The 25,979-nt window shown below is 44.4% G+C and overlaps 3 protein-coding genes across 11 annotated transcripts; 2 read left to right on the forward strand and 1 right to left on the reverse strand.

The window, feature by feature from the left end:
- Positions 1–1,808: 1,808 nt before the first annotated feature.
- On the reverse strand, positions 1,809–9,279 carry LOC127773730 (phytanoyl-CoA dioxygenase 2). 9 transcript variants are annotated; one of them, XM_052299892.1, is made up of 13 exons: positions 8,960–9,277; positions 8,401–8,449; positions 7,513–7,571; positions 6,648–6,737; positions 4,808–4,970; positions 4,534–4,652; positions 4,300–4,360; positions 3,974–4,042; positions 3,251–3,369; positions 3,022–3,169; positions 2,784–2,928; positions 2,615–2,701; positions 1,809–1,987 (listed from the first exon to the last, which is right to left on the reverse strand). In XM_052299892.1, exons 5-13 carry the CDS (start codon positions 4,860–4,862, stop codon positions 1,945–1,947), a joined length of 846 nt encoding a protein of 281 aa, XP_052155852.1. In that variant the 5' UTR covers positions 4,863–4,970; positions 6,648–6,737; positions 7,513–7,571; positions 8,401–8,449; positions 8,960–9,277; the 3' UTR covers positions 1,809–1,944. The 9 variants fall into 9 exon arrangements, with proteins under 9 accessions (XP_052155852.1, XP_052155850.1, XP_052155857.1 ...); XM_052299890.1 differs by having other exon boundaries at positions 6,648–6,748; XM_052299897.1 differs by having other exon boundaries at positions 4,808–4,845; positions 8,401–8,454.
- Positions 9,280–13,006: 3,727 nt separating this feature from the next.
- On the forward strand, positions 13,007–14,130 carry LOC127772543 (PRA1 family protein B2-like). Its single transcript, XM_052298478.1, has one exon. The coding sequence runs from the start codon at positions 13,125–13,127 to the stop codon at positions 13,785–13,787; it is 663 nt and encodes a 220-aa protein (XP_052154438.1). The 5' UTR covers positions 13,007–13,124; the 3' UTR covers positions 13,788–14,130.
- Positions 14,131–16,205: 2,075 nt separating this feature from the next.
- On the forward strand, positions 16,206–25,974 carry LOC127772544 (protein RETICULATA-RELATED 5, chloroplastic-like). Its single transcript, XM_052298479.1, has 13 exons — positions 16,206–17,253; positions 18,197–18,406; positions 18,516–18,782; positions 19,833–19,919; positions 20,038–20,096; positions 21,117–21,326; positions 21,621–21,750; positions 22,128–22,658; positions 23,194–23,301; positions 23,469–24,014; positions 24,546–24,668; positions 25,083–25,649; positions 25,738–25,974. The coding sequence occupies exons 1-12, from the start codon at positions 16,366–16,368 to the stop codon at positions 25,296–25,298; spliced, it is 3,375 nt and encodes a 1,124-aa protein (XP_052154439.1). The 5' UTR covers positions 16,206–16,365; the 3' UTR covers positions 25,299–25,649; positions 25,738–25,974.
- Positions 25,975–25,979: the final 5 nt, after the last annotated feature.

Below are 25,979 nucleotides of genomic sequence, written 5' to 3' on the forward strand. Positions count from 1 at the left end.
AGGCGGCGACGTGGGTGGCTCGGACGGCCACGGCGGTTGCCAGCCCGTGGGTCCCACCTGTCGGCGAGAGGGAGAGAGGAGGCCGGTTGGGGGAGGACCAATAGACTTTAGAGGGAAAGGGGGCCGAGCGAGATGATTGAGGGGAGGACTTGGGCCGAGCCCGGAAGGAGGGAAGGGGAATTTATTTGCTTTTCTTTTTATTTAATTTGATTATATGAACTTTGTATTGTTATAATTATTTATTGAGCTCCAAAAATTCGCGGGAAATTTTTTAGGGAAAATTCCCGGCCAATGATTTTTAAGGGAAAATTTTAATTCTCCCATTATTTCACTTGATTAAATTGATTTAACTTTTATTTAATATCTAGAAAATACATTATTTAATGATTTTTAATCCCTAACGAAAATCGGGGCGTTACACCGGGGGCAACGGGGACCACTCCGCGGCCACCCAGGAATGCCACCGCCTGCGAAGGTGTCACTGCGACTTCTCCCCGCGCCACTACATCCCCTCCTCTACCGCCGCAGCAAAGGGAGTGGGAGGCGGAGATGGTGCGGTGGCTCAAGGAGGCCAAGGAGATGGAGGTGCTCGAGTGCATGGGGCAGGCGGCGAGGAGGCCGGGGAGCCATGGGAAGGACGAGGCGCAGAGGGTGTGGGAGGCGGAGATGGCACGTCAGCTCAAGGAGACCGAGGAGCTGCAGAGTTGGGCCGCCACCGAGGCACCGACCAAATCTGAGGAGGAGAAGCGCAAGCGCGTCCACCGCAAACTCGAGAAGCTTCATCGGCCTACTTCGCCCGCCACCACTCCGCCGGTCGGCTCTGCCTGCTGTCGCTTCGCTCTGCACCTTCTCCGGCCACCTTCGCCATTGCAGTGTGTCGACCAAGGGCAAACTTGTCTTTAATGAGTATCTCTCTCCAATTCCTTTGGAAATAATAAAACAAGGCAGCGAGTGTCCGATAGCTAATTACTACTAGTTTTTTTTTGTGTCCGACAGCAAATTCGTGTTCTTGCGGTGTCTACCAGCTAATTACACGTTTTTTGAGTGTCCTGTAGCATCTGACACGAGCTCACCTTACTCTTTATTTTTGCATAAACATTGAGGATATCCTGATGCACAGTATTTAAACTATGCATGATGTTCTTAAACAGAGTCGTTGAGAGCTGTGTTTATTAAGGAGAATGCAATAATACTCCATCCGTCCCAAAAAAAAAAAAAGACAAACCCTGGTTTCCGTGCCCAACGTTTAACCGTCCGTCTTATTTGAAAAAATTATAAAAAAAATTAAAAAAAACAAGTCACACACAAAGTATTAATCATGTTTTATCATCTAACAACAATAAAAATACGAATTATAAAAAAATTTCATACAAGTATACGGAAACCCAGGGTTTGCATTTTTTTTTTTGACGGAGGAAGTACATGTTATGACCATGTGATTAGTTAACAGCCTAACTTGCAATACTGTTTATTAGTCCCGTTGAACTGTAACAACCATACGGCAGATACTCCCGGAGTTGGACCGCTTGCTCCTAGGATCAGCTACAGACGACATGGTAAAAATCAGGCAAGAACAGCAGTGGAAACAAATCTAAAGAAATGTTGCTCCGCTTCCACGATTCACCGAACAATGGGCTAATCAGACAATCAGTGTCTGTTTGGAAATATGACGAGCATTGCTGATTTGCTGTCGCCATTTGGTAACATTAAGAACTGGAGATAGATTTTATTAGGCATAAATATCACCCCTGGAAACAGAGTAGCAACGTAGTTGTGTGACTTGGTGTCTGAAGACGGGGAAAAAAGCATAGCTACTCAACATCGTACACCAAATTTATTGCCATAAAAAACATCCATGAAAACAGAGTAGCAAGGTATTTACATTGTCTGACCATTGCTTCTAGGTCATCACTCGTTTATTTGACACATAGGTAACTGCTTGAACTAATTTTCATAAAGTGGCTGAGGTGGGATTTTCCTTTGTAACCTGAGCAAGCATAAAAAAGCATGTTAGCAAAATTTAAATAAAGGTGGAAAAGTTTATGAAACATCGATAGCTATAATTTTACGATGTTTTATGAGGTGTACTGGTGTAGTATCCACTTCAAAATTGCGAGCAAGCAGGTAAGTTTAAGATGGAGTTCTTGTTATCGACAATATTTCTGCTAACAGTGACGTAAACAAGGACACCAATAAATTTCTGTCTTCGGAGTTTCTAAGTGATTGACAGGAAAGATAAAGCAAAACATCATTCCCATTCGTAAGTGATTGACAGGAAAGATAAAGTAAAACATCATTCCCATTCGTAAAAATACAAACAGCGGCACAATACCTTGTTTCAACATATACAGGTACAGGTAACCAATATGTGTCCTGTGTTACAGGCTACGCCAAAAATATCATACAGTATCAAGTACAAGATTATGCAGTATAAGATTATACAGTCTAAAGCAAGTAGCTTGGTTTGAGCAATTTAGGACAAGCTTGGAAGTAGAATAGCTTGTTTCTAGGCAATTCTAGATTTCTACTGTGGACAGTAAGTGATGCAAAGACCACCTAGAGCAAATAAGAATTTTAACTTTTGAATTCTCCAAAAGTGTTAAAATAAACTAACCAGTTTTGTTTGGACCATTCACATCCTTCGGTATCAATTACATGTAAGCTCAGTGCATGTCTTGACACCAGAGAAAGATTTTCAAAGCTGTCAAAAAAAGTTAAAACATATTAGTAAAAAAAATGAAGCAGTTGATTGCAAGCTATGCAATATAACAGGGTAACTTCACCTCTGGTGTACAAGATCTCCATGAATAACCACCAAATCACCTGACTTTACTTCTAATGGCACAAATTCTTTCAGATCATAGGTTGGCGAAGGATGATCAAAATGAGTATCATTTTCATCTCTGATCATTCGCCTTTTCAGACCATCTGGTGCAAAGCATTGCAAATGATAATCAAATCAGAAGCTCAGATAACCACAAGAGGATTCTTGACATGAAATAATTTGGTACGAAAATCTACTTTTATGTGATCCAGGAATTGCCCATAGGCAACCATTCGTTTTTGTCGCATCTTCGAGTGCAAGCCACAACCCTGTGCATGATGGAGGGTTTGTATATAGGAATGTATTATCCTGGTGTGGCACCACCTCGCCACCAATGCCTGGTTGCTGAGTTGTGGATAAATTAACCCAATAAGGAATAAAAGTTGTAGTCAATGCCAACAAGAAACTAGAGACTGATCAAGATACCTTAAAGATGTACATAGATTGAATAACTGCAGGTCTTTTGTAGCGTAAAGAAGAGAATAGGCTGGAAACATTCTCTCCAAAAGAGAACTTTTTGAACACAGGGTCAAGTTCATGTAATGCTGCAAAAATTACTGAGCAGTGAATGGCAATACCTCAAGATATATTGTTATAAATATACAAGTATACAAACAATATAAGCTTTTCAAAGCATGGAAAATACTAACTAACGTTAACTAGAAAATAGCAACCAAACAGGCAAATTCAAAAATAAACCAAACTCAAGAAAATTTGTCTTAACCCAGATTAATGGAAATACAAACAGCAGAAATAGCAAGGTTGAACAATAAAATTTATGTTCAGAAGAACAGTATTATCCACAAAAGTGCTACATGAGTGGTTATAAGACTATTCCACCAGCACCTCTGGATCGAATGCAATCTTGTTTAGGATGTAGCTTTGTTATCTTTTGGCCTAGATGTAATGTAAATATTTGTTTGAGCAATCAGAGAAGTCTATTACAATTTTCGACTTCTATATTTAAGTAAGAAAATCCCCGACTGTTTCTCACAACAACTCATCCTGCTAGACAATTTACAACTTGTATAGCAAGTGGCATCTGGTTCCAACCCATGCAACATGAACAACACAATAATCTTGCAAGACTCAATCAATCATTCTACAAACTACACACATGTATAACCAATTTCTACTTGGCATACTGACCGTGCCCAACTTTATTAATTGAAAGTTCCTTTGCCTGTTTCAAGCATCCATCATCTCCAAATGCCTTTTCTGTGAGTAATTGAAACAGGAAAATATATAAAATATAAATCACTATCCAAATCCAAGTAAACCTCCACATGCTGCCATTGTAAATCAACAACAGAACCAGAAGAACAGTTCGACAATAATAGGTCTGTAACTACTAACTACACATTATCTTCTTGTTTTTTTTTTTTAACTACCAACCAGTTCCTTGTTCAGATAGCATAACTGATGAATGTTACTGAATATTAACTCCACAACTCCAAGAGATGAAATCCACTTACCCTCAAAGAAGAAAGAGATATTCTCCGCACTCTTGAAGAAAAAGTCATTCTTCACCTGCCGCTGCATTGGGAAACAATGTAACACTAAGTTCAAACCGTGATGCGTGTGCCACTGGCAATCAAATCTAGAAGTGAGATTAGAAATTACTCCTGTGGATAATGTACATACGACAAGCATACAGAGAAAGCTATTCAGTAAAGGGGAAAATAATATCTTCCCCCATCGAGACATACATGATCCTTTGTGGAGAAGACGTCGCCAGCGCCGTCGAAGCCGTCGATGAGCACCGCCATGCGGTCCCTCATTGCCTTCACCTCCTCCGCGCTCGAGAACGACCCCAGCACAAGGTACCCTGCGACCAACGAGAGCCCCCACACGCGACAAGGATTTAGGTCACCTCGTACATAGTTCTAGCTGGGCAATTCGCTGCCTCCGATTGCTGGGAGCGACACTGACCAGATGGTGCGGAGAAGGAGGGAAGGGGAATGAGCGGTGGGTGGCGCTTACCATTGGCGTCGAAGAAGTGGAGCTGCTTGTCGGTGAGGCTACCGGCCGGCGGCATGGCGGCGGAAGGGAAGGGGAGATGAGAAGTTTGACAAAACAGAGGGCGGGTGGATTGCAGGAGTGGACTACAGGAATACTACACGGAACCGCATGGCTCTACGTTCTCCTGAAGCAAAAGCGAGCATGGATTTTCAGCCGCAAACTTTTACGCTTTCTTGAAGGGAACGCGGCTTTTTAGGGTGGGAGCGTCTTAGGCTTTTGTTTTGTATAGGCCAGGCCAAGCGGCCTAGCAAGAAGCTGGGCCTTATATTGGAGACCTTTGATCCGTACCGATAAGTTTTTTTTTTCATTTTATTTAGCAAGCTTAAGAGTTGGAAATGACCAACATCGCCGTAATGATAAGATGAGATAATTCTGAAATTAAACTTCAAATGCAGTTGATAGTGAGTGATACTGTCATGGCTATTATGTGTGTATGTGCATAAACCAATATCAATGGCCATTATGTGTGTATGTGCATACCCCAATATCAATGGCTAATATGTGTGTACGTCAATATATACTTGTTTAATTTTATTCCCTCCCACCGAAGAATACATCAGTCAGAAAACTAAATGAATTCCCTAGTTAATGTTTCTCTTATTCAAGACTCGATCTATATGTTTCTCCAACTCTTTTTTTTTTGGACAACCTGCAAGGTGCACAAATTATTATGCGGATGTGTGGGGAAAAAGTTGTTATCTGCATATGTTCCAGTAATTTAGATAGCAGGTCTAGTCTTTTGTCAAGCTAGATAGCATATAATAGGAAAGTACATGTACTCCTCCAAATTGAAGCAGCTAATGGTTCTATTTACTAAAAGAGTTTCCTGTATCGGCACTATTGCACAGTATTTGGGCACAACTTCAGATTAAGTTCACATAACTTCAGATTAAGTGCATCTACCAGATCACATAGTTATTTTTTGACAAACAACACACCAAAAAAAAAATAGTGTAGAAGACTATGGGGTTAGCCTTGTCAATCTCAGAATCACGTTGTTGTGTCGGGCAGACTTAGTTATCATACTTTGCTACGGATGCCCACTACAGTCATTTGAATATTAGAAATAGATGAAACTCAGAAATATCCAGATTGAAGAGCTCACGGCGTAAAAATTAATAGATATATATAAATAGATTATACTCTTAACATTTTGTACTTAAGTACTGCTACAGCTACCAGGTAGCCATCTGTCAGGATCAGCCCTTCAGAAGTCAGAAATTGAATGATAAGCATTTGAGGAAATATAATTAAGCCTAACAGGGTTTTGTGGGGGAGGGGGTATTTACTATCATTGATCTGTTTAGGCATATCCCAGCATGAGAGGTCTACAAGAATTTAATTTGTACCAGAGCTCTCTTTCTTGTAATATAAATGAACTTTGAACCTAAACATGTAAGCCACATTGGCGGAAAAAAATGTGAGCACCAATAACATTAGTTAATGTACAAGATATATATGATGGGTAGAAATGTGCGGAAGTTAATAAATAAGAGATATGCACGGTAGATCGATCCATTAATCTACAATTCCATATATGTGTACCTGAATTTCCTTTGTATTAAATGCCTTACATCCTATAAATTATTTTACAGTTTGTAGGATTTTATTCTTCTGCTAGAGAAAACAAAAATGACTGCATGAATTTACTCTGCTAGCTGCAAAGAAATAACTTTGCAAGATAACATTTTTTTACTGAAACCATATTCTTGTTCACTTATTGAAGGAAACCCATAATTCCCTGTACGGGCAAGCCCTAGCGGCAGAAAAGATGAAATTTAGATGGGTTGGGGGTGAATACCTGAGATGGGGTCAATTGGCAGGATTTGCACCCGCTCAGAGAAGGGTAGTCGGTGACGGTGGATACTCAAGGATGGGCGGCGGCACCACGCTACGGCAATACTCAATAATGGAAAAAAAGAAAGAGAAGATAAGATATATGTATGAACGATCACTCATATAATACGATATATTTAAGATTCACACGTAGAATTAAAAGGAATGACAGTGACAACTGTTTTTTTGAAAAACCAAACCTTAAATTCAAATTTGCTGATTTCCAGTAAAAGAAATTCATATTTGCTGATTATAATCTGCAACAATGCCAAAGAAAAAATTCTCTAGTTCTGCATCAAACACTTCCAACAAGAAGCATTGGTAGAAGCCAAGATGCCAACAAAAGTGTGTGCAGTTTGTACTGCATTTTACAGCCAGCTTAGGGAAAAGTTCAGTCACTCTCTTGATCCAAGTACTTGGATCCAAGAAATAGTGGGGATTTTCAGAATTTTTGGGGAGTTGATGAATCTACTAAAATTTGAAAATAATAAAACCAAGCAAGCACCCAAGGCTATTAAACATCCTGTTATCTTGTAATGTTGTGTTTACCTTGTGACAAGGAGCAAGACACAAAATTTCTTCTTCCTAAAAAAAGAGTGGCTATGGCTACTGAGCCATCGCATGAGTGCCCCCAAAAGAGAGAGAGAGAGAGAGAGAGAAGTGCAGCCCGTGAGTGAACCTGTACTATGTCTTTTGACCTGGATACCAACAACGGCAGGAGACAACTAATTTCACATGGCTCTTAATTTGCTGCTACCCCAGACGACCAGATGTTAGAAAATTAATTTTTTGTGTAGATTTCAGTTAGTTTGCTTATATGTATGGTGTACCTGAGTATGCAGTCCCTCCTCCTTGAAGAATCTGTGAGGGAGATTCCTTGCCCGTGAGCCTATTATGTCGCCAAAGTTTGAAAAGAAATTAGCAAGTTTAAGAATTGGAAATGAACAACAGTGCCGTAATGATAAGATGAGATTCAGTATGAACCCAGTAATAGATCATAGGTTAGCTCTTGCAAAATAAAAGTACAAAGAAAATGAGAGCTACAAAGATCCCTCTTGGAATTCAGAAGATCTACTCCTGTACTCAGAATGACCAATAATAATTCAAACAGTAGATATCAGAATCAGCTTGTTGTACAATATATAATATCATTAGGTTTCAATAATAAATTATCAGAAGAACATTTTTTTTTCAAACTAAACAGTAGGCCAACATATTTTTATCCAAACTGATCAGTAGACCACAATATGTCCAATTCATCCTTAACATCACATGAGCCAATCGAGCAAAAGAGGAATTTGGATGGAGGCAATCACTGATATCATTTTGTTAACCTCATATGGCAAAAGTGCACGGCTTCATATGGCAGAATTACATTATCAAGAAACGGCATAGCTCAAGGAAACGTTTGACATTTCAGTTTTTTAAAAAAGTGTTGTTTCAGTCCAAGTTGTATAAACACAAAGTCAGGCATTGAAGGATTTTGTAGGTACACTTTAATGTTTCTCAAAGATGAATTGGCGTTCATTCACACAAATCACAGGTCAAATCTTAGCTCGTATGTAAGCACAATTCACATGCTATCTTATGCGCAAAATGGAAACATTGTTGACATGGTAGTCCTCACATCCTGTTGACATCAATAGGAGGAATAAAGAGCAGGAGATAGAGTAGGCAGCATTTTATCGAGGACCTACAGATGCAGTTTATAGAGTCACCTTGATATGCCTTAGGAGATCTTTATTGAAAGCCTAAATTCCAGTGACGCTGACCTATTTTTAACATCAACATCATGAGGAAAAACAGGAATCCCCAAATAATCAATGCATAGTTAGATCAAAATGATAAGCTGAGTTAATTTGCATTGGGATGCTTGTGTGCGAGGCAAACACGTCTCTGCAGGCCATGGCTAGCTAGTCGATCGAGTGTACGCATCGATCCTGCCATATATTGATTTACATATCGATGCACATATATAACTGCATGCAGATCAAATAATCGATGGAGAATTCGAGATGACAAGAATAAAAATCAATGGTTCAAGAAACTGAATCATATGTATCAGAAATTAGATGTAATCACAAATTACTTGTTCAGAAATAATTTATGTAGCTGTAGTGCAAGTCATCTAACCTATATCACAAAATGGAAATAAGATGTAATCTGAACTTAACATTTTTTTTATTGTCTTGTGAAGAAAAAGGGGAAATGGAAAAACATAAATGATGCCTATATGATTTTGGTTGATTGGGGAGGAGGATGATATCTGTACGGTACCTTTCGGCGGTGGGCGAGTGGAAGTGGATGACGAGGCGGAGTGGAGACCGGCGAGGCGAGCGACTGTGTTCGGGCGGTGGAGAGCGGGGGCGGCGCGGAGAACTACAGCGGAGATCGGTGCGCGAGGGGCGAGAAGGGCGTGTGGGAGCGGAGGCGGGGGCGGCGAGTGTGTAGATCGGCGGCGGCGGGGGTGGCGGTGAGGGTGAGGCGTGCGGCGTGCGAGGGAGGAGAAGGGCGCGTCTGGCGGCAGCGGCGTGGATCGGGGCTGCTGTGGCGGCGACCGAGAGGAGAGGGCGTGCGAGAGGGAGAGAGGTTTTTTCACATGTGTGTGTTTGGTTGGTGGGATATACCCGCATAGGACATAGCCGCCACTTTTTAGAGGGTGTTTGGATGCTGGGCGAGAGTGGAATAGGGCGGTCCAGAGAGGAATATTCTCTCCAGATGCTGGATAGAGGGATCTGGCCGATTTGGCCGGATGCAACCGCCCGAGGCTCGGGCGAGCCGGGCAAGCGAGTTGCGTGACTCGCGTCACCCCTCACCACCACGACGCGAGCGAGGCGACGAGCTCGGCGGCCGGCGAGAGGGCCGGCACGGGCGACAAGCGTGGCGGCCGGCGAGAGAGGCGACGAGCTCGGCAGCCGGCACAGGTGACGAGAGAGGAAGGCGGCGGCGGGAGGAGGCGAGCCACGGCGGTGGGAGGAGGCGGCCGGCGGCGGGAGGAAGCCGGCAAGAGGAGGCTGCCAGCGGCGTCGGCGAGCCTAGATCTGGCGCTGCTTTTTTTTTTCTTTTTTCTTTTTTTTATGTGTATTTATAATGGAATGTGTATTTATAATGGAGTGTGTATTTATAATGGAATGTGTATTATGTATTAATTTGATGAGGTATATTCACCATCTCAAGTGAGAGGTGACCACACCTACAAATCCACCATACTTCCTCCAACCAAACAAAAAATTAGATCACCAAATCCACCTTTGTCCCTATAACCAAACAAAAAATTAGATCGCCATATTCACACAACTAAACAAAAAACTGGACCGCCATATCCAGCAAAATATGGACCACCGTATCCCATCCAATCTTGACCAAGAACCAAACACACCCTAAAAAATAGTGTCTGCCACTGTGCCATTATCATGCCCTCCACACCATCCTGTCACTGTTCTGTTTGGGTTTAACCATTTAGCAGCTCTGACATGTGTGCCATTAAAAGATGGTGTCTGCCATTGTGCCATTATCATGCCCTCCACACCATCCTGTCACTGTTCTTTTTGGGTTTAACCGTTTAGCAGCTCTTACATGTGGGTTCAGACAGGAAAAATATCGCTCGTGCCCTTTCAATCACTCTCTCTCTCTCTCTCTTCTCCCTCGATCCCCCTCTCTCCGTCAAGATATTAGCGTCGTGCCGCCGTCTCACCGTGCCTCGTAGCTCGCTGCTCGCTGTCGCCCTCACCACGCGGCTGCTCGCCGATCATCGTTAACCCCTTCTCTTCAATCCTCTTCCTCCTCTCCTCTCCTCTCCTCCCCACCACCACCACTCTTTCCCCCTCCTCCCCGTGATGCCAAGGCGACCACTACGCCCATACCCTCCGATCCTCGCAGCGGCCTGACCGCGACCACCACCAGCAGCTAGCCCCATGGCCAAGTCGACCCCCACGGCGGCGGCGCTGCGCCTCCGCCTGCACCGTCTCATGGCCGTCGTAACGGTCGGTGGTGTAGGCGGGAGGGAGGAGGCATTCGACGAGGCAGCGTCGGCGCTCGCGGCGATGAGAGACGCGGAGCTGGGCCCGCGGCGAAAGGACAGCGGCGGGGTTGGGGCGGAGAGGAGGAGGAGGGGGCACGCGAAGGAGCGCCTCGTCGTCATCCACCTTCCGGGCCTGCACGGGTGGGGACACACCCGGTGACGCCATGGACGGGAGCGATGAGAGCAGCGGAGTCGCCCAGCACTGTCGTCGCCGCCGTAATCGTTGTCGTCGCAGCGATGCTGCCACCGCCGTCTTCTCCCCTCCCACTCCTTTGTTGCTGCTGCATCTGAGGGGAGAGAGAGGAGAGTGCTAGGAGAGAGCATATTGGACCAAATGGCCTCTCAAGCCTAAGGGCAACTAAGTCATTTGGCTACGCCGTTACCCACCGTTACGACCAAAAACATACGGAATGGTGTGGAGGACACGATAAAGTTCGACGATGACAGAGAGGGAGGCTCAAACTTTTTAGTGGCACAGAGGCAGACACTATCTTTTTTAATGCAAGGAAAAACCTCAGAGAGAGAGGAGAGCGAGACGGGAGAGGGACGCAGGCAGAGGGGAACGGGGAACGGGGAACGGGAAGGTGCGACGCGAAGAGCGAGTGGAGAAAATTTAGATCATTGGTATAGGATAGATGAATACGTGTCGTTAGATTTGTAAGATGTAAAAGTGTAGGATGTTAGATTTGTAAGATGTAAAAGTGTAGGATGAGAGATGAGTAAATTGAAACGGTGAATTATTATAGGGCAGATGGGCGGATAATCACTCAGTTCAAGCCCTCCTCAATTCCGGATCGATCGGGAGATGACGACGGCATTTCTCGAAAGCGGCAAAGATGGTGGTCAAGATGGGCTTAGCGCGCTCCCAGACGACGTCATTGTCGGAGGCCTAGGCCTGCGGGACGTTGTCAGAGCGAGCGTCCTCTCCCGGCGGTAGAGGCGCGTCCCTCATCTGCTCTCCCATAGGCTCGACATCGATGTCGCAGACTTCATGCCGCATGACCATGGCGACTCCTCCTCGTCGGACGACAAACACCGGATCATGTCGGCGTATGCTAACGCGACAAGGTGGTTGTTGGCTCCAAGCGCGGAGAGAGCCATCAAGAGCGTGTCCCTCAGCTTCCTCATCGCGGAGCCTTACCTGCTGCATGCCGTCGCCCGCGCCGTCGATGACCTCCTCCTTGACGGCAACAACAACAGCCTGGAGAGCCTTGAGATGGACATGTGGACCGACCGCGTCGCTGCTGGCGCCGCGACCCTCGAACAGAGGCGCCTCTTCGGACAACGCTTCCAGTCACTCTTCGACGCTTACCCGGCCCCGTTCAGGTGCCTCACCAGCCTCACCTTGCAAAACCTTCGGCTTCGAGGAGGACGCGATTGCTGGTCTCTTCGGCAGCTGCAACATGATGCAGCTACTCTCCCTTGGCCACTGTGACTTCGGCGCGACAAGTAACGCCACCCTGCGGATAGACGGTGGGGCCCACGTGGACCCCACCATTTTTTTATTAATTTGCATGTGAAATTGATATGTGAGTCCCACGGCTTTATTATTTTTCTGGATCGAATTGCCACGTAAGCGCCACGTCAATGCCACGTTAGATGAAGACCGAGTCAAATTAGCTACGTAGTCACCACGTCAGTCAAAACCGCTGTCCAAATCAGCGAGGGACCTCATTTGCACTGGTTTTTAATAGTTGAGGGACCTGTTGTATCTAGTTGTATCTGGTTTTTCTGTTGAAGGATGAGAATTAGATTCGTTGACAAGTTATTCCTTACACAAAAAGTCAAGGCCCAAGCTTAGGAAAATTCAGGCCAGGCCGGGCCGGGCCGACCCAACAAATGTTCACATGGCCGTCACGGACAGCTACATATGGACCAGTTCCACGGTCCACCAGCAAAGAAGCGTTCATCCCAACAACCCCGACGCCTCATCAACAGAACATGAAGAAGAGGGGTCTACCTATGACATGTGGACCCGGTGTTTACCTTGTGCCCACCGTCATTGACACAAGTACACGACAGAGGAAAAACCCAAGACTGCGGGACTGTTTGGATGGAGGCTAACTTTGCCATAGCTCGATTTGCCATAACTGTGGCAAGCCACACAAAGTGTGGCCACAACTATGGCAAACTTTGGCTAGCAAATGAGAGTATGACGTGTGGGCGAATGTGCTAGTAAAGTGTGGCTTTGACTCAACTGCGGCACGCAACTAAACACTAGCCTAAAAAATTGTGGCATGCCTAAAATTTGGAGTGGCAAATTGAGGCCACCAACCAAACAGCCCCAGCATAAGAGCAGGCAACTCAACGCGGAGAGAAGAAGAGAAAGCAAAGCAACCACCGTACCGCAACCGCAACCGCGAGAGCCGAGAGAGAAGCCTTTTTCCCCGATCGATTCCCTTCTCTCCGCTCCGCATCGCCATGGCCTCCTCAGCACCGACGCCGCCGCCGCTCCTCCCGGTGACCAACCCGGCAGCCGCGGGGTCGTCCCCGGCCGCCACCGCCGTGGGATCTGACGCGCCGATCGCAACCCCGGCGTTCCGGCTCTTCCTGAGCAAGCTCTCCGACTCGGCGCGGCGCTCGCTGTCCGACCGGCGGCCGTGGACGGAGCTGGTCGACCGCTCGGCGTTCTCGCGGCCGGACTCCCTCTCCGACGCCACCTCCCGCCTCCGCCGCAACCTCGCCTACTTCCGCGTCAACTACGCCGCCGTGGTGGCCTTCGCGCTCGGGGCGTCCCTCCTCGCGCACCCCTTCTCGCTCCTCGTCCTCCTCGGCCTCCTCGCCGCCTGGTGCTTCCTCTACCTCTTCCGCGGCTCCGACCAGCCCGTCGTCCTCTTCGGCCGCACCTTCTCCGACCGCGAGACGCTGCTCGGCCTCGTCGTCGCGTCGTTCGTGGCCTTCTTCTTCACCTCCGTCGCGTCGCTCATCATCTCCGGGCTGCTCGTCGGCGGGGCCATCGTCGCCGTCCACGGCGCGTGCCGCATGCCCGAGGACCTCTTCCTCGACGACGCTGACGCCGCCAGCGGCAACAGCGCGGCCCAGGGTCTCCTGTCCTTCCTCGGGGCGCCCGGATCTAGGGTTTGAGGCGGCGGCGGGCGACGAGATCTGGTAGGCTTCTTTGGCTCGAGTGTTTCGCGTTACTCTGTAATTGATCTGGATCTGATCTCGTTGGATCTATATCACATTTGTTCTCTAATTCATCATTCTGCAATCCGTAGCTACAGATCTACTACTTGTTTACCTATATTTTGGATCGATGTATCACTTTGCGAAGTTGTGCTGAATATATTGAGTCTCTTGACGAGATTTAGTGTTAAAATTACTACCTTATATTGTTTTGAATTAATTTAGCATGAATGTATGAAGAGTATATCGACTTATCACTGTTTAAATAGTAGAGAAGAATATATGATGGTTCAGCTGTGCATTGTCACTTTTCATTAAAATGATGTGCCTGTGGAAATTTATCATGTGGATGAATGGTTCCTTTTGTCTAAGCAAAGGCTAAATGCGGTGGAATCATGCGGAATATTTGAGGATTTCCTGATATTTTGTTGTTTATGTGGGGCTCCTTTCAAACACAGTAGTTTTATATATATAAAAAATCACAAGATAGCTCAATCCTTCTAAATTCTACCATTCCAATTCTCGTGGAGCCATGGGATAATAATGTCTGCCATCTATGTGACCATCTATTTTAATTTCTAATTTTGAAGCTTGCCATGCTAATAGAATCAGCATTGTCTAACATTTTGTGATTGCTTTACAATGTTGGCTATTTTCTTCCTGAGTTGCATTCCAGGGGGAGCTCTGTACTTGGCTTTTCTTGGTCTCTCCTTTTGTTTTTGAGGGCCACAAATGAGTGAGCATCAATATTTTGTGCTTTGTGATAGACCATATGAATTGAAGAACAGTTGTAGTAAATTTGTTCAAGTATGCTAAACTTCCTAATGGCAATGAATTTCTGTTAATGTTTGATCACCTGTGTCTAAATTGTCAGTGCCTTTAGTGAACTATGCCTGAAATGTCTGAAAGCTTGCACATAAATTAGAATGTTATGGGTTACATATAACTCTGCAAATTTTGTTTGCTGAATATCACAATATACCATAACTGATAATAACTTGCATCTATTGAAGAATTTCTTATTCAATACTTTGAGGGTGGACTTGTACTTAAAATCATTCCAAACAACACCAATTCTCGTGGAGCGGTGGGATAATAATGCCCGCCATCTATGTGACCATCTATTAATTTCTAACTTTGAAGTTTGTCATGCTAGTAGAATCAGCAGTCTAAATAACATTTTGTGATTGCGTTATAATGTTGCTATTTTCTTCCTGAGTTGTCTTCCAGTGGAGCTCTGTGCTTGGCTTTTCTGGGTCTCTCCTTTTGTTTTGAGGATAACAGAGATGAGTGAGCATCGATATTTTGTGTTTTGTTGTGATAGCCCCATATGTGTTCAGAAACAGTAGGAGTAAATGGCTCAAGGGATGCTAAACTTCCTAATGGCAATGAATTTCTGTTAATGTTTGATCACCTGTGTCTAAACTGTCAATTCCTTTATTGAACTATGCCTGAAATGTCTGAAAGAGCTTTGCACAAAAATTAGAATGTTATGGATCATGTGTGACAGCATGCAGATTTTGCTTGCTGAATATCACAATACTATACCATGGCTGATAACAATAACTTGCATGTATTGAAGAATATCCTCTATAATCTTTTTAGAGGGTGGACTTGCGCCTAAAATCGTTGTCACTCTCGCAATGGCATATGTGATGCAATCACCAACTGTGTTCGTTTCTGAGGTTCGTTTTACAAAGAAAGTTACAGAGGATATTTTAAGAAGGGGGGGGGGGGGGGGGGGATCAACTTGCTAGTGGTAAACGACTGAATGTCATGCTTTTCTATGGCAAAAAAAGTTTGCCAACATAATTGTTCATGCAATATTCCGTGAATCACAATACTTTCCTACCCTTGCAGATGATAGAACATGTCATCTTTTGATCGTTTGAAGCATGTTATGATTCCTGAAATTCGAAGTTGACTATTAGTAAGTGAAATTCGAAGTTGACTATTAGTAAGTGGTAACGCTGATCGTGACAAATAATTTCGGAACATTTGCAATTCCAGGACCTGCCTATCTGCAAGTTGCAATCCTACGTTCCTTCAAACCATAGATCCGCAGCAATTTCTCATTTTCACAATAAAACACGTCAAATACTGTGTCCGAAGCCTAAATCACACTATCTACCGTCTACAACTGCAAACAATACCCATTGCAATTTGCAAAAGTGTTCATCGATGAGGAGAGCATCGACGAGAAGGATGACGCTGCGGAGAGCTGATGGAAAGGCATCAGAAATCTTGTTTAGCACGAGTACTACTTCACTTTGCGATCAGAGCAGGACTGTATGGACTCTGGTGATCTGGTCCCACATGTCATTGAGTGTTAATCCTGCCCCCTCCTGCTTACGACACCCCCACGCTGCCACGCAGTCACCCACCGGACCACGGCACGGTGTCCACCTTCCGCCCATCGATCGTTGTTCGTTCGATTGATCGATTCTTCTCCCGTCTCCGCCTCTCCGTTTTCAGATCTCTCGCAAAAATCCCCATAGCCATAGAGGCCTAGACCCTACCTGACTACTACCTCGCCATGATGGCCGCGGAGCCCTCGCCGGCGGCAGCCTCCGCCGTTGAAGACCTCGAAACTCTCCCCCTAGACTCTTCCTACTCCTCCGCCCCCGCCACTGATCCACTCCTCCGCCCGCCTGCTTCCCCGTCCGCCGCCTCCGCCGCCGCTGGTGGGGACCACGACCCCTTCGTCATCGACGACGACTTCCTCGTCGACGAGGAGGATGACGACGACGTCGGGCCCCCTGCGCCCACCGCCATCCCGCTGGTGGCCGCGGCGGCGCGGGCCCCGGAGTTCGCGCGGATCGCCGTGTCCGATCCGAAGAAGCACGCGGAGCCCACGTCGGGGGCCGCCGGCGTGATCCCAGGCTCCGGGAGCTACTTCTCCTACCTCATCACCACCCGCGTCGGGGAGGCGGAGGTCCGCGTGCGGCGGCGCTTCCGCGACGTGGTGGCCCTCGCGGACCGCCTCGCCGCGGCCCACCGCGGGCTCTTCATCCCGGCACGCCCCGACAAGAGCGTCGTCGAGGGGCAGGTCATGCAGCGCCACGACTTCGTGAACCAGCGGTGCAGCGCGCTCCAGCGCTACCTCCGCCGCCTCGCCGCGCACCCCGTCGTCGGCCACAGCCCCGATCTCCGCACGTTCCTCACCGAGCCTGGCGCCATCCCTGCCTTTGAGGGCGAGCAGCCCCGGTACTGGACCACCACGCTGAGTTCTGCGGCTCCATCGACTCCGGCAAAAGCTGGGAGAGACTTGTTTGGGATGTTTAAGGGTCTGAAACAGACGGTGGTGAACGGGATGGTTGCAACAAAGCCCCCACCGGTGGAGGAGGAGACTGACACTGAATTCCTAGCACACAAGGCTAGGTTTCAGGATTTACAGCAGCAGCTCACCACAACATCTCAACAGGTTCGTGCAATTTTACTTTACCTCCGTGAGGGGCAGCACATTTTTGTGTGGGCAATCCAAACAATTTGTTGTATGGCACCGCAAAGATTTCAAGCTACATGTTAATGCATGTGAACCAACTCCCTGTGCCTCTGATGCTTTAACTACATAACCACCACAATACCACAGAAACTTGTATGCCAATATGTGTCATGCGACCATCTCTGCGATTTATGTTTCTTTATGCAGTTTTTATGAATTGCCAGCATAGTTATAACTCTGTACCAAGTGTACTGTTTTATCTGAAGAACTTTTTGTGGAAGGACTAGAGGAGTTAAGCCCTTTAAATCACTAATTAGTACTCCAGAACCCATTTTGTGGGAGGACTACAGGAGTAGTTGTAATATTACCAGAAGTCCAGAACTCATGCTGATTTCCAAACCCCCTCAAAACTTTAGCATCCGTTTTATTCAAGTCGAAGTCAGATTCAGAGGCCATGGGCCAAAAAACCTGAACACATATTCATCAAACAAACACATTTATATTTTCTTGTGTGGGCATCTTAACTTCATATTTGCAATATATTTTACTCTAGCCTGTAATTTACCTGATTGATCTCAAGGTATGTTTATTTTTTCTCCTTTTGCAAAGTAGTGAAAGTCGAGTGACTGTTTTTCATGGTGTTACCAAACTGTCTTATCAGAAGGCTACTATTATTGTCTTCGTCTCATGGATGTGGATTGTGGAAGTCATGTTCCGTAGCAAATAACATAAAATATTTCTTTTACATTCCAAAAGTATTATTAGGATGAAGTTGTGTTATTTTACGGTGAATGGATGTCCTAGTTAGAAGTAGCATTGCATTACTTTCTCCTTTTGGATTCTTTTAATCTTCTGCACAGTGAGCCTCAGATTGGTTCATGAAGCTATTGTTGTTGAAATTCTGTATTTCCATTTTCTGTAGGCGGAAGCATTAGTTAAAGCTCGGGATGATCTTAGAACAACTACAGCTCATTTGGGAATGACATTAATTAAGCTAGCAAAATTTGAAAGAGAGCAGGCAACATGTAGTCCACAGAGAAGAAGAGCTGCTGATATCAATAATTTTGGAAGTTCTGTTGTCAAGTTCAGCAGATCACAGGCGAAACTAAATTCTGAAATTGTGAAGCACTTGGTATGTGAAAATTTCTGCAGACTCAAACAGAGCAAGCAGTTATTTGGTACCATTCCTTGAAATTGCTTTTGTCTTAGATTATAACAAGATATTATTTATTCTTTTTCAGGGTAGTATCCATGAATACTTGGAGATGATGATATCTGTTCATCATGCGTTTACTGATCGTTCTAATGCTTTACACCATGTGCAAAGTCTGTCAGCAGATCTATTTTTCTTGCACACCAGGGCAGAAAAACTTGAATCAGTATCATCTAGGAGTAGAAGTATAGACCAGGAGTGGACAAGGCACCAGAAATTAGGGGGATTGAAAGAAACAATAAGTGCAACAGAAGCAGCGAAAAGCCACGCACTTAAAGAATATGAAAATATTAAGGTAAATCACCTGAGAGCTTGAAGTGAATTGATATCAAATAAAATCACCTAAAAGCGTAAATATAAGTTGTTTTAGATGTAGAAGCAGAAGGGCATGCGGTTTGCATCTTGTGGTTTACTACTGAAAGTTTACTCATACTGTACTTAGTAAAGTTATAGCTTCTATTTGATTTAACCGCATATGCTATGGTTAATACATCTAGCAATATAAATCATGCTAAAGGTTATTCTTGTGAATATTTCAAAAACATGGTCAGATAGTCTTGCTAGTTAGAAGAAACATATTTTTGAAGCTTAATATAAATATGATATCACATTTAATTTTAGTACTGTCTAGTATCCTTGTCATTTTTATACCCGATGTTACTTAAGCTAGTCTGCTGGCAGAGAAGATCAGTATGAGTCATGCAGTATGGCACCATGACCTGCATTTATGTAGCTTAGGATCCTGCAATATTTTTGCTGCCTGATAAATACCAACTTAAATTACTAGAAGGGAAATACTGAGATAGTGAATTCAATGTTCTTCTATTTTTATTTTCTAGGAAATCAGGTTAAGATTGTTGTTATTATGGTGTCAATTGTAGCTAACTTGCAGTTTAGTAACTAATTCATTTGCTCACAAGGACTTTTTTTTTTTGGCTTTTATAGCTTCTTTGTACTGTACTTGTTAATGCAGTTTTATATTCCCATGAAGAAAACATTAGCTTAAACTGGAAATATACAAAGATGGAATGTGTTTAATTTAGTAGAACACAAGTTAAATTCAATATAGAGCATATGCAAATACAAATTTACCTCCAAATTTTCAAGAGCTTTCTCAAATTTAAGTGGCAATTCAGGTATGCAGCGCATATGCATACTAGTTACTAGGTTTTGTACTGGCAGTACAACCTTTACAAATCCTGGATGCGACATGGCCTTCGTCTTCTTGGGCCATATTCTTTATAGTATAGCATTATATATTTATGCTCCCTTTTGGATTTCCAACCTGTACTTTTTCCAGGCTGTGCAAATTACCATACAAATCCTTTTTTTTTTATGATTTCAGGAGAACAATATGATTGAAATTAAAAGATTCGATAAGGATAGGCGTCGAGATTTTGTGCAGATGCTGAAGGGATTTATTGTAAATCAGGTATAAGAATGCTCCACTAGTATTTGGCGAGACACCATGATTATTACACTGTATTTATCCGTAGTGAAAGAAGAGGTGTATACATGTCAATAACATTGGTATATATTACTGTGTGCAGGTTTCATATTCAGACCATTATGCTAATATGTGGGCAAAGGTAGCAGACGAAACTAAAGTGTATGCAAAAAGGAGCAACTGATGCGGCTTGTGTATAGTATAGTACTCCGTAGTAGCTAGTAGGATCTTGGTTTATTTTGATTTGCTGACTATAACACTTGATTCTCCCCAGTTTTGCCACCATGCGGTTCATTGTATTGCTACATTTGAGTTAGAGAGAGTTTGGGCGAATGGGCTTCTCGGTGACAATTGACATACACGGCATATTTTTCCCCTTATTTTTTTTCTCAAAAATCCATTTCCCTCTTCTAGAAATCTCTTGTGCATTTTACGGTCCTACCTCGTGAAACTGATGTATCTGGTTTGAATTTTGCCATGGACGCAATCCATGGTATATACAACAGGCACTTTTTCACACGTTTCTGACTGTCAAGGCTGAGGCCTGAAGATCCAGTGGCTGGTATCTTTGCTTATCCACACACGTAAGCATTGTTTCTTCAGTCTACCTGTTGTCTCGTTGTATGCTGCTATGCATATGCAATCGAAATCTCAATCTTATCGATGTATTACCACACTGGGAGCTACATAATCTGGTCGATTTAGACCAAACTTCAAATTCGATCTCGCTACAAAATAAACGTGTTTATCCAACATCCTCGTCTGTAATAACCCTTTGCTGCCCTTCAGAAAGCTCGAACTCTCGGCCGCGAAAATGTCACACGCGCCGTGCCGAAACGCCGCCTCCTTCAAACCGCTCCTCCCCTCCCGCCTCCGGGCCAAGCCCCTCGCCGGCATCTCCTCCTCCCCACGCCGCAACGTGTCCGCCTCCGCCGCCTCCTCCCAGTCCCGCCGCGACTTCCTCCTCCTCATCCCCTCGCTCGCCGCCGCCTCCGCCATCCTCCGGCCGCTCCCTTCCTCCGCCGCCGATGGCGAGGCGCCTCCCACGGATTCATCCTCCCCCTCGCCGCCGTCTGCGGAGGAGGCGGGGGCGGTGGTGGAGGAGGTCGACGAGTCGGCGCTGTCGAGGGTGTACGATGCCACGGTCATCGGGGAGCCGGAGGCTGTGGGGAAGGACGCAAGGGGGCGGGTCTGGGAGAAGCTGACGGCCGCGAGGGTGGTGTACCTCGGCGAGGCCGAGCTCGTGCCCGACCCCGACGACCGCGTGCTCGAGCTCGAGATCATGAAGGGGCTCGCGACCCGGTGCGCGGAGGCCGAGCGGGGCGTGGCGGTCGCGCTCGAGGCGTTCCCCTGCGACCTCCAGCAGCAGCTCGACCAGTTCATGGACGGAAGGTTCTCCCTCTCCTCTGTGTTGTTTCACTTCAGTTATCCGAACACTTGCTTGGGAGAACAAAATTTTCCTGTTTACTTTCTGTAGATGAATCCATGTTGTGAGTTGTGACGCATTGATAACTCGATATGTCATTTTATGGAATAAAATACTATCATAGGCGGCACATTGGATTTCAATGCAGACCATGTTTAGTTCGAGCCTAATAGCGATTCCATGTTTGATGTCGTAAATGCATTTGTTCAGTAACAAAGATTTCCTTTCAACAGATTTTGACAAGCTTATGCTTTATCCAGGATTGATGGTAGCATCCTAAAGTTGTACACGTTGCACTGGCCACAAGACCGGTGGGAGGAGTATGAACCTCTTCTGAATTATTGCCGTGATAATGGAATTAAGCTTATTGCTTGCGGAACTCCACTTGAGGTGATTGATAGCTTCTACTAGTTGATGAACTTAGATATTCAATGCCATGCTTTACCAGTGATTTAAGTTGTTGAATGCTTGATGCCTGCAAAGTATTTCCCTCAATACATGTATCTTGGAAGTTGAAATTAGATTTTGGTGGTTCACATATCAATTTTCCTGCCACGCACAAGAAAATCTCTTTGCAGCTTGTTACATATAATTGCTTTTCATGATTAGTTATAGTGTGGTATGAACTAATGGAACAATCTCACTCTGCAGAATCAAGATACAACTTTCTTAATGCTGCATTCTATTGAATTTTAGGCTTATTATTTGTATACCTCCAAGTTCTATCACAGCATACTTGTACAATATTATGCTTCTTTCTTGAGCAGGTGAAAAGAACTGTCCAAGCAGATGGGATTAGAGGCCTTTCAAAGGCAGAAAGACAAGAATATGCCCCTCCAGCAGGCTCTGGCTTCATCTCTGGCTTTTCATCTATCTCAGGCCGGTCATTGATAGACAAAATTTCATCAGCTCGTGATTCTCCTTTTGGTCCTACCTCATATTTATCAGCACAGGCAAGAGTAGTTGATGATTATACCATGTCACAAATTATTCTGAAAGAGCTTAATGGCGGGGATACTTCAAGGATGCTAATTGTTATAACGGGTGCAAGCCATGTTATTTATGGGTCACGAGGAATCGGTGTTCCTGCCAGAGTATCTAAAAAGATGCCAAAGAAAGACCAAGTTGTTGTACTACTTGATCCTGAGAGACAAAGCATAAGGAGGGAAGGTGAAATCCCGGTTGCTGACTTCTTATGGTATTCAGCAGCTAAACCTTGCAGTAGAAACTGCTTTGACCGTGCTGAAATTGCACGAGTTATGAATGCTGCTGGTAGGAGACCTGAAGCTTTGCCTCAGGTTTGCTGCTTGATCTTCGTTTTAGTCCATTGCTTGTTAACTTCATGTCGTGATAGACCTTTGAGAAAAATCTGTAAAATCGTGTATTTAGTGAAGGTAACCATGAACAGGCTCTTCTAGATATTGCTGCCCTACTATCTTCAGGAGAAGAAATATTGAATGAGTAATACTGAGCAAGATTTGACAAGAAACCTTCAGATTACCTAAATATCTTGTGTTGATTTGTATTAAGCTTTTTATTCTGGTTTTCGAGTTCCAGAAATGTGTCCCAGAGTAGTACAGGTAGCACAATAAAACCTAAGCCTCTAGCATTTTCTGAACCCTGGCTGTGACACAGATTAGCTAATAAAATGCATCACATTAGTCAATATGCCCAGTGCAGTAACATCTTTTTCACATGACCCAAAAAATTCTTGTAAGTCATAGAGCAGGAGCTTTCTTCTGTGGCCAAAATGTTTCTATACAATGGTAAGCATCATTTTTTAGTACTAGAAGTCTGGCTAATGGAACTCTTGCGTTTTGCTGGAAATTGCAGGATCTTCAGAAAGGAATAGATCTTGGTGTAGTTTCTCCTGAGATACTGCAGAACTTTTTCGACCTTGAGAAATACCCTGTTATGTCTGAACTGATTCACAGATTCCAAGTAAGAAACTGCTCTATTATTTTCGTTTTACTCCTTAGACCTTATCAGTTCATTTAATCTATGCTTCTGAATAATTCTCCTTGAAACATATGCTTGCATTAACTTAATATCTGTACATGATTTCTGCATATGGGACTCCATGTAAATAAATAAAATAAATTCCTCAGGGTTTCCGTGAAAGATTGCTGGCAGACCCCAAATTCCTTCAAAGGTTGGCTATTGAAGAAGCTATATCAATAACGACCACTCTATTAGCACAGTACGAAAGACGGAAAGGGCGATTTTTCGAAGAAATTGATTATGTACTCACCGATACAATTAGAGGCTCTGTGGTTGATTTCTTTACAGTGTGGCTTCCTGCTCCTACTATTTCAGTCCTTTCTTATGCTGATGATGGTTCTGGTGAGAGTTTGGAGTTCGTCAAAGGCCTTTTAGGATCATTGCCAGATAATGCATTCCAAAAGAATGTATTGGGTCAAAATTGGAATATGAAGCAGAGAGTTGCAGCAGTGTTAGTTGGTGGTTTGAAACTTGCTAGCGTTGGGTTTATTTCTAGTGTGGGGGCTGGAGCTTCCTCGGATCTCCTGTATGCTGCTCGAGGTGTGCTGAAATCTTCAGTGAATGCAGAAGCAGGACGGAAGAGATCTCCTATTTGGAAGTCAGCAGCTGTTTATAGTTGCTTTCTTGGAACGTCAGCAAACTTGCGGTATCAGGTAACTTTTCCTATTTTCAATCGAGGGACTTGACGGTTTTTGTTGCTAAGTTGCATGAGCAACTGTATGGTACTGTGTTACCAAGCATAACTAGTAGCAAGCGCTCTCTCTCTCTCTCTCTCTCTCTCTCTCTCTCTCTCTCTCTCTCTCTTCAGAAATTCGTAGTACAATTATTTTGCCTTACACATCTTCGATTGTTCTTTAGGAGGGAATCCTCAGAAATTCCCCAAAAGACTGATGGTGCCAGTGTAAGGAAAACTTCCTTTTGGTTACACGATGGTGCCATATAGCCTGTTTTTATTAGAGCACAGGGTTGTCGATTTGTCTTTTAACACAGAGAATACAATTTCCCCTATGTATTCTTATCTTTTTCCACTGCAACCATAGTTCACTGAAATATTCACAATCCATAACATGGCCTAATGCAGCAACCTTTTAACCTAGGGAACTATTTACTCAATTCTTTTTTAGCATTTCTTTTTTTTTTCTTTGGTACAGATTATCTGAGTTTCTCTAACAATTGTGTTTCAGATCATTGCTGGTTTAGTGGAGCATCGGCTAGGAGAGAGTCTAGCTACTAGCTACAATCAGCCACTTCTTGCTAGTTTGTTGTCCTTTGTGGCAAGGACAGTGAACTCATACTGGGGAACACAGGTTGAGCATTCTCTGCACATTTCTAGTTATATGTTTGTGTTGGTAGCATAGTGCAGACTCAAGATGTTTAGATCACTTTAGACTAAAGAACTCTTCAGGGAATCTGGCTATGAGTAATGGCATTGCACTTTCCCATCCTACATCCCGATTTATATTGTTTATTTAATTCAATCAATGGTCACAGGAACCTTAACATTCACATACATCCATTAAAGCTTTACTGCTATTAAAGGAATATTTTAGTTGAGCTTTACCTCGGAGGCTTCAAGCAGCTTTCCTATGATAATTTACGCATTTAAACTCCTTAATATATTCATAGTGCTTTTATGGTTTTGAAGCTTATATTTTACACAAGATAGGAGCTTACAGTAAACCTATCCCTTCTCTCCTTACTGGTTATTCTGTTTGGTGCAGCAATGGGTTGATCTTGCGAGATATACTGGACTACAAAAAACCAAGGAAGTTCCTCCTGTTGAGGCCACAGCACCACCTGCTGAAACGTCACAGTTAGCCACACCGCCCGCTGAAACATCACAGTTAGCCACACCACCCGCTGAAACATCACAGTTAGAGGATGGTAGAACAAAAGTACAAAATTTGGATGACAACAGCAACCAATCAAGTGGTTGAACCTAGTGATTTGGTTACTTCACAATGCCTTCAAAGTACATAACGATATAGCTAGGTTTGTATCACAATTCCTTAAGAGTTAGGGAGTACATCACTTGTTAACCCCCAACACAGTACATGCATGTACTGCTTGTGATTTTAGAGTAAAAATTGGAAGGGGGGACACTTGCAGTCTTCTGAGGATTGCAGCAACAACCGTTTTCTTCTCTGTAATTCAAAACAGGTTGTAATTTAGTAGGATCGCATACTGTAGAAAGTTTGGCAGGTTTGCCTGTTGCAATAAAATCTTTCCGCCTGCTATGGAGCCAGATGTTTCAGTGTTTGCAGATTTTATCGTCCGACATCGCCCTGGTAAAGATGGTAGGCAAGCAAGTCCATTTCTGGTATGTTTATCTATTAACAACTAATTCTTTTTCTCTTTAAATACGTTGCTGGCCAGCTACGGTGGGTTCTAGCAAGTTCTTCAGTGCAACTGTGCTCGGTGCATGGGACAGATTTCTTTAGGCTGTGACCCCTCGCCAGGTGTCCCTGGATACTAATGTACGTGGCATCTCTTCCTTGAACTCTCTTCCTATATATGGAAGTTTTGCATCCATCTCATCTTTAGTTGCGAAGAAAGCAGTCTAGAAAGGTGAAGATAGCTAAACGGTGTGCCAAGCAAGGTAATAGAAAGGCGCGATC

Source organism: Oryza glaberrima, chromosome 5 (genome assembly GCF_000147395.1).
Source record: "Oryza glaberrima chromosome 5, OglaRS2, whole genome shotgun sequence".
Lineage (NCBI taxonomy): Eukaryota > Viridiplantae > Streptophyta > Magnoliopsida > Poales > Poaceae > Oryza > Oryza glaberrima.